Here is an 8,823-nt window from a genome sequence, read left to right on the forward strand (position 1 = left end):
AGGACCTAAATAGCATCTCCGGGAACTTTAGACTAGAATTCTATGTATATATTTAAGAAATAAGCTTTAGCAGGTAGGGGTAGTTTTAAAACTTTGTCCAGTTTGGGCACCATTGCACTTTTTCGATTTATTTGCATATCTCCTGAAAAGTTGCATGCAATACAACCATTAATCATGTAGTGATTATGGGGGCTGGCCTCTGGATTAACCCAATGCATCCCTTGTTGAATATACGGGAAATCTGTTGTGAATGCACGTTGCCTTGAAGTGTATGACTGGATTCACAAAGGGAGTTAAATCATAACATATACAGGTAGTTCTCGACCTATGACCGGTTGCAGACATTTCATTACCAAACTAGATAACTTCATCAGTGCTACAAGGGAGTGGGGTTTGCTGAGAGCACTGATGATGTTATCTAGGGTAATGACACTTCGGCAAGAAAACCACCAAGCCCAAGGACCCCCCCAACTCAACCCTAAACTACAAATATTCTCTTCTCTTAGTAAACAGGTTTTGTCCTATAAATCAGTGTTGTACAAGCTCAGCCATTTTGAAGATGGATAGAATTTCAACTCCCAGAATTGCCCAGCTATATAGCAGAGCTGGCGGGAGAATTCTGGGAGTTGAAGTCCACCCGTCTGAAAGTTGCCAAGCTTGGGAAACACTGCTATGGAATAATGTGAAACCATAAAAAAAAAAGTAGTTTTGACTGCTTCCAAAAGATATACGTAAACTAACAGTTCAAAATTATATTCTGAGGGCATCAACAAAAGAACAGCCTGAGGGTGCCAACTGAAAAATAACCCAGAACTGCCCAGAACCCTAAACACGCCACACCCTTTATTTGCAGGTAAATATTACTGATTGACATGCATTAATTTTTTTTCCCCAAAATCCTGGAGCCAGCCTTCCCCAGTGACTCCCACCCCACCCAATTGATCCTCAGGCTATTGTGAAATGGGTGATTCCTTGTAGCAGGGAGAAAGAGCTATAAAAGCAACAAGCAAACCAACTAATGGAACAACAGTGCCAATCTCGTTTTAATCAAGACTTGCCTATTGCCAAGATAGTGAACCCACATTTGAATTCTCATAATGACTGGGCCCAAATGCTGAGAGGGCGATATGTCCAATCTGGCAGTGGAGTATTGTATTAAAACCTTGGTCTCTCAGGAGTGGGTTGCTAAACGAAACCTGGTGGAGATCTTAAGGAAAGCTCTGTCGGTTCATGTGAAATTTCCATTTACAAGATAGTCCTCGACTTAACAACAGTTTGTTTAGTGACCAGTCAAAGTTACAATGGCACTGAAAAAAGGTGGACTTATGAACATTTTTCACAGTTATGACCTTTGGGGCATCCCCATCCTCACATGATCAAAATTCAAACCCTTGGTAACTCATATTTACGACAGTTGTAGCGTCCTGGGTCTATGGCCTCCTCTTGCGACCTTCTGATAAGCAAAGTCAAGGGGTAAGCCGGATTCACTTAACAACCAAGTTACTTATCAACTGCAGTGATTCACTCAAGGAAGGTCAAAAAATGGGGCAAAACCAGGGGTGAAATGCTCCTGGTTCAGACCAGTTCGGCCAAACCGGTAGTGATGGCGGCTGGTGGTTTGGAGAACCGGTAGCGATGGCGGGGCGAGGCTCCGCCCACCCACCCAGTCATCGTTACTTCCTGGTTTTAACCAGGAAGTAACCACGCGTGCATGCACTTCCAAACCAATTGGGAAGGTAAGTAGATTTCATCCCTTGGCAAAACTCACTTAACAAATGTTTGACGTAACAACAGACTTTTGGGGCTCAATTGAAGGAATATCTTCAGGAGCATCTAAAGGCAGGGTGTGTCCAACCTTGGCAACTTTTCAACCTGTGGACTTCAACTCCCAGAATTCCACAACCAGAGTTGAACTTCACAAGTCTTAAAGTTGCCAAGGTTTGACATCTTCGACCTAAGGCAGGGGTGGGCATCTATGCCCCCCTTTACAACCTGTGAACTTCAATTCCCAGAATTCCTGAGCCAGCATGACTGGCGCAGGAATTGTGGGAGTTGAAGTCCATAGGAAGGAGCCACGGTTGCCCACCCCTGATCTAAGGGCTTCCCTTGGTCACCCAGCCTCTAAAAGTGTTGCCCCTATGTACAGGACTAATGTCACACGATGTCAAAAGTGTGAAACAAACCTCTACTGGTTGGGTTTCCACCCATTGTCAAAGCATAAACCATGTTTTCCATGCCCCAATGTCTGTCAAGCTGAAATCTACGAAGCTGAAACCAAACTACTATTATGGATTAGCGTTGCGAAGCTCTCACCTTTGTCTAATTTATTTTCAACAGCCATCTAAAGGAGCACAAGCCACCTTCTTAAGTCTTCCCAACCTGACGCTCTTCAAAATGCATTAAAACTCCAAGCTCCATCATTCTCTAACCTCCGTGATGACCGACGTTGAAATCCGCTATCTCTGGAGGACCAAGGTTAGAAGAGGCTAGTAACTAAATGATGCCAACTCTGAAGAATACTGTCTTTTGTCTCTTAGATTTGATATTCCAGTTCAGTGGCTCTTGAGTCATGGATTTCCATGGAAACTTATCTTCCCAATGAGAAGGTCAATAATAAAATACAGATTTTTTTTTTCTTCCAAAAAAGAAGAAGCAGCTTGTCCACCAATCCTTCACAATTCACAGCTGCGTGAGAAGACTGGCTGACTTTAGGATACAGCCGCATCAGTTTCCTTAGAATTTGTCCCCAGAATCTGTTGCAACATGTTGGGTTTCCATGGGAAACAACCACGCTCTGTTTCTTCGCAGAAAAATGAATGGAAAAAGGGGATTTCCTGAAAGCAATAAAGTTTTTAAAGCTTGGTTTAGCCTAAATTGTCCCAGAATTCCAGGCAAACTTTCTATGTCGCTTACATTCTACACAGGCCATGACCTGTAGCTTGGATTACAGTATATATAGGCGGTCCTGGACTTACAACAGTTCATTTAATGACCAATCAAAGTTACAATGACCCTGAAAAAAAGTGACTTATGACTGTTTTCCACACTCATGAGCATCTCCATGGTCATGCGATTCAGATGCTTGACAACTCGCTCATATTTATGATGGCTGCAGTGTCCCGGGGTCATGTCATCCCCTTTTGCGACCTTCTGACAAGCAAAGTCAATGGGGAAGCCAAATTCACTTAGCAACCGTGTTACTACCTTAACAACTGCAGTGATTCTCTTAACAACGATGGTAAGAAAGGTCTAAAATGGGGCAAAGCTCACTTAACAACTGTCTCACGTACGGTCAGCTTAGCTAGAAAAAATGTTGGGCTCATTTCTGGTCATACGTCAAGAATTACCTGTACCTCTTAAATTAAATTAAACAGTGTCCTAATTTGCAGAGAAGAGTTCGGAAAAAAATCCACAAACCTTAGACAGACTTTTAAAAATCGGGATGATGTTGGCCATCAAAACCTTGAAAACAATATTTCTATTCTTGCTCCCAATCTTCTGATTTTAACTTTTTTTTTTCATTGCAATGACAGGTAGTTCTCAACTTACGACTATAATTGGATTTCTGTTATTAAGCAAGTCGTTTTCCAGTCCTCCTCTCATCCCAACCCCTGGTGACTACGCTGGGACTGATCCGTGTTGTCGAACAAAAAAGATTCATGCTTCATCATGCCTCCACCTATGCTGAGCGTTGCCTGCTTTTCCTTCTGTTTAAATAAAGGGTTGGATTAAGATGGCAACCGAGCAAGTTTCTGGCTTGTCTGACGATTGCAGGTGGTAGCATCTCATGTTTATTTAAGCTGTCATTTTAAACCGCCGAGATTTTGCCTTCCATAAGTAAATACGTTTTGTAGGCATGCATGCGTAAGCAGTCACTTGGGAGCTGAAAAACATGAGTTTACATTAGCAAAAAGACTGACGGTTTCGTTAATGAACAAGCCCGCTACAAATTCAATTTGCACAGGATTCATCTCTCTTCCAAATCTCTTCTACTGCGGAATATATCATCAGGCTATTATACTGCTGCTGCTGGAAGTAGACTTCCGTGCTATTTCCTGGTCAATTACTGTGCAATAACATCCCAAAACATACTTGCTCATAAGGACAATCCGCCATTCCATGAGACTTACAAGTTGTGTCCTCACGACATGCTTGTCCTGTTTAATGAATCAACCTGTTGTCTGGGCTTTGTACTGTATGATGAAAGATAAACTATCCCAGTGATCTGGGTTCGTACTAAACCACGAAACCCTTCAGTATACTGTGTGAAAGTAGCTGCTAGGTTTGCAACGGGTTGGCTTCAGTGTGTTGTGTGAACATGGCTATCCTAGGAGCCGTGGTGGCGCAGTGGTTAGAATGCAGTATTGCAGGCTAACTCTGCCCACAACTAGAAGTTAGATCAGTGGTGAAATCTGAACCGGTTTACTACCGGTTCGCTGGCTGCGTATGCGCAGTGCGTCCCACGCACCAAATGCGAAGTGCGCGCATGCAGTGGAGGCATGCGGTAAGTAGAACAGCACGCGAGGGGGGGGTGATCAGCTGTGGCACGCAATCTTTTTTTTTTTACTTTTAAAAGCATTGCTTTTAAAAGTAAAAAAAAAAGCCTCTGATGATCGCGCGGCTCAGCTGGGATCGTCAGAGGCTTTTCTTTGGTTACCTTTTAAAAGGCTCTGACGATCCCAGCTGAGCCGCGCGATCATCAGAGGCTTTTTTTTTTTTACTTTGCAAAGCATTTTTTCTACAACCTCTTCGGCTGAAGAAGTAGAAAAATGCTTTTCAAAGTAAAAAAAGAAAGCCTCTGATGATCGAGCGGCTCAGCTGGGCATGGGGGGGGCAGGGGCAGGGATTTTTGCTACCAGTTCTCCCAACCACCCGCCGCCATCGCTACCGGATCGGGCGATCCAGTCCGAACTGGGAGCATTTCACCCTGAGTTAGATATCAAAAACGGCTTCTTCATGACCCTTATATTGTTATTCGGGTGGGAAGCAGAAGATGATGTCACGTTTCCACAAAACAGTAAATTATAGGCAGCTGTGCCTTCCTGGAAACCCCTTCCATGCCTCGTACACCAACCGTTCGCTGGTGCTAAAATGCAGCATCAGGAAAGGTTTGCTTATGCTGGACTGATCATCCTGGCTTGAGGCTTGCTTTCCCAGCATCAGGAAAGGTTTGCTTATGCTGGACTGATCATCCTGGCTTGAGGCTTGCTTTCCCAGCCAAAGTTAGACGTGTACCTGGTGGCTTACGAATAGTAAGCTTATCGGGTTCTATGCTGTAAAGCAGGTTAGCATAGCAGCTGATCGGAGGGGGGGGGGATCAAGTCCTGACAAGACGTGAAATACTTTGCATAGCCTGTCACGCTAACAAAGATGCCAAGCAGCGGTTCACGGAAACGCATTGGGAACGGTATTTTTCGATCACCGTTAAGCCGGGGGTTACCATTTTTAAAGGCCGCAGGATCTTTTGGTTCGAAGACGCCCCTATGCACTAGTGGCGGGTGGATCAATAGGAAATAGGAACTCGGCTCCCCTAGATCGAAATGCAACAACAGGCTGGGGCTGTATGTGTGGTATGTGTGAGTGCAGTTGTCGTTGTCCCACACTGCCGATCTCCATGGGGACCTTTCTCTCTGCTCCAGGCCTTCGGGCTGCACCCCAGTCTCAAGGGGGTAATTACAAAGATGTTTGTTTTCGATTGCCTCATTTAGACACAAGTGACTTTTGTGCTGTACAGAAGCCGCCTTGTTCGTATGTGTGCCTATCTGCATATATAAGTGTGTGTGTGTGTGTTTGCATGTAACTGACTGATGCAACAATTCAACATTCGGGGAAGTATTGTTACCTTCTTCATTAGAAGGGAGCCGTGTCTTCGAATGCAGTGTTTCTCAGCCTTGGCAACTTTAAGCTGGGTGGACTTCCGACTCCCAGGATCCCCCAGCCAATGTAGTCCTCGACTTACAACAGTTCATTAAGTTCATGTCCGAAGTTACAACAGCCCTGGGAAAAGGGACTTAACGACCGTTTTCCCCACGTTTTTTTACAACTGTTGCAGCATCTTCTGATCAAAATTCAGAAGCTGGGCAAGCGACTCATATTTATGACGATGGAGTCCTGTGGATCCCCTTTTGGCGACTTTCTGACAGGCAAAGCCCATGGGGGAGCCAGGTTCACTTAACAACCGCCCTGAGTCCTTCGGGAGTAGGGCGGTATATAAATCCAATAAAATAAAATCAAAATCAAATCAAACAACCGTGTCAGTAACTTAACAACGGCAGTGATTCGCTGAGCAACCGCAGCCCCCCCCAAAAAAGAGGGTCATTTTACAAATGTCTCACTTAGCAACATAAATTTCGGGCTCCGTTGTGATTGTAAGTCGACAATTACCTGTACTTTGGAACAGTAGTGGGTTTCACTTACCTTCGCTACCGGTTTGGAACGGTAAGCATGGTGCGTGATGCGTCTGTGATGATGTCCGGGCGGGTGGGCGGAGCCTCCTGCTCCCACTGCTACCGGTTTGCATGAACCGGTAGAAACCCCACCATTGCTTTGGAAGCTAGGAGGAGAAGATCCAAACAGGAATGGATCCTCTAAAGCAGTGTTTCTCAACCTTGGTAGCTTGAAGATGGGTGGACTTCAACTCCCAGAATCCCCCAGCCGGCGCTGCCGGCTGGGGGATTCTGGGAGTTGAAGTCCACCCATCTTCAAGCTACCAAGGTTGAGAAACACTGCTCTAAAGCAAGAATTTGGGGGGGGACCGTCTTCTAATCTGCCCCCCCTCCTTTATTTCTTCAATATCCCTTCCAGGTCAAACGGAGGGCCTGGACCATCCCTGGAGACGGACTCTTTGAAACAGCGAGCGCTAAAATTAGAAGCCCCGTAACTACGCGTGGAGGCGTGGGAGGCCTTAGTGGCAAGGGAGCGAGCCTGAATTATTCCTAACTTTTATTAATTACAGTGTTAGTAACACCTGAGGCAGCCCGGAGCATACATGCCCAGAAAGACACGCGCATCTGCAGGCAGGCAGACACACACACACACCTGTGCAAAGGCTCCTTGGGCGAGAGGAAGCGAGGTCTAACAAGCAGGTCTAAAGGGCAGGGAGGTATTTAAGGCGCCACTAACCTGCTCTCCAGTCTGCCGCGGCTCCATCCCGTTTCGCGTCTGGCAATCGACATCCACAATGCATTCCACTGCAAGGCGGGCGCCAGCTGTGCCAAAAAAGCCAACAGTGCAATGTTACCCAGTAGGTGGAGGGGGAAAAAAAAAAGGAGGGTAAACACAATTTATCTTTTAGGTCTGTAGCTGTCATCTCCCTGCGACACCCAGTCGAATGACCAGTCATAAAACTCGATTTTACAGATTTTACAGAGTTGGAAGGGACCTTGGAGGTCATCCAGTCCAACATCCCGCCCAAGCGGGAGACCTTACAGCAGGGGTCGGCAACCTGCGGCTCTGGAGCCGCATGCAGCTCTTTGGGCCCTCTGCTGTGGCTCCCTGTCAGGTGATCCCACCACTGGCTGGTCCCGCCCTTCACTCTCCCCTCCCAGTCATTCCTCGCCTGGCCTGAGAAGGTAAAGGTGACGGTGGGGGATGGAGAAGCAGCCAGGGCAGAGACAGAGAGAGGCAGTGGGGGGGGGAGAGAGACATAGAGAGATACAGAGAGAGGGGGAGAGAGAGAGATGTCAAAAGGATTTTGTGGTTCCCGGTGTTTTTTAACAACTGGTTCTCTGCCCTAATGACCAGCTAATGGGTAGGCGTGGCTGGGGGGGGAGTCATGTGACTGGTGGAAGTGAGTGACATCGAGTTGGCCACGCCCACCCAGGTTTTGTGGCTCCTGGTGTTTTCTTTTCTGTGGGAAACAGATCCAAATGGCTCTTATGAGTATTTAAGGTTGCATGTATATGGATATATATATAAAACCATCGTAAATACATGCTGGTTACCAAGTGCCCAAATTTTGATCATGTTTACCCCGGGATCCTATGATGGTCCTAAGTGCAAGAACAGGTCATAAGTCATTTTTTTTCCAGCCCTGTCGTAACTTCTAATTTAGTTGCTAAAGGAACGGTTGTAAGTCAAGGACTACCTGTGATCGCAAAAACGATGGGGGGAAAGAGCCCTTCATTTTAGCAGCGGAGAAAAACTTATTGTTGAAAACTGAAATCGCACCCTGGAATGCTAAGTCCGTTGCTCTTCCTTCTCATCGCCTTTTAATAAGCGACCACCGACCGTCAATAACGACATACAATACCTTTCTTTTATTTCACCTACAGCTGGGGCCCTGGAGAAAAAGCATTCCTGTTTCAAACACCAGCATTTATGCTTTGGTCCTGGAAATCTTTGCCAGGAACGTCAATCTGCAATTGACCCCTGTGCTGGCAACACATAGAAGAGCTGCAAAGGATTGGCCTTCGCCAATAGCAATAGCAATAGCACTTAGACTTATATACCGCTTCACAGTGCTTTTACAGCCCTTTCTTAGCAGTTTACAGAGTCAACATATTGCCCCCACAACAATCTGGGTCCTCATTTTACCCACCTCGGAAGGATGGAAGGCGGAGTCAAACTTGAGTCGGTCAGGATTGAACTCCTGATTGTGAGCAGAGTTAGCTTGCAATATTGCATTATAACAAGTGTGTCACCATGCCTTCCTTCCTTCCTTCCTTCCTTCCTTCCTTCCTTCCTTCCTTCCTTCCTTCCTTCCTTCCTTCCTTCCTCACTTCCCTTCCCTTCCCTTCCCTTCCCTAGCAATAGCTCTTCTACTTATATACCGCTTCACAGTGTTTCACAGCCCTCTCTAAGCGGTTTACAGAGTCAGCCTCT

At 46.1% G+C, this 8,823-nt stretch overlaps 1 protein-coding gene across 1 annotated transcript in view; it reads right to left on the reverse strand.

Annotated features, from left to right (window-relative positions):
- Window positions 1-7,207, reverse strand: part of ERF (ETS2 repressor factor) — a 36,663-nt gene extending 29,456 nt beyond the window's left edge. The window contains exon 1 of the mRNA XM_087876871.1: window positions 7,123-7,207. Within this exon, the coding sequence (XP_087732997.1) occupies window positions 7,123-7,186 (64 nt within the window). The 5' untranslated portion in view covers window positions 7,187-7,207. The remainder of the gene's footprint in view (window positions 1-7,122) is intronic.
- Between the last annotated feature and the right edge of the window lie 1,616 nt (window positions 7,208-8,823).

This window comes from Pantherophis guttatus, chromosome 10, assembly GCF_059756535.1.
Source record: "Pantherophis guttatus breed Tessera chromosome 10, ASM5975653v1, whole genome shotgun sequence".
Classification (NCBI taxonomy): Eukaryota; Metazoa; Chordata; class Lepidosauria; order Squamata; family Colubridae; genus Pantherophis; species Pantherophis guttatus.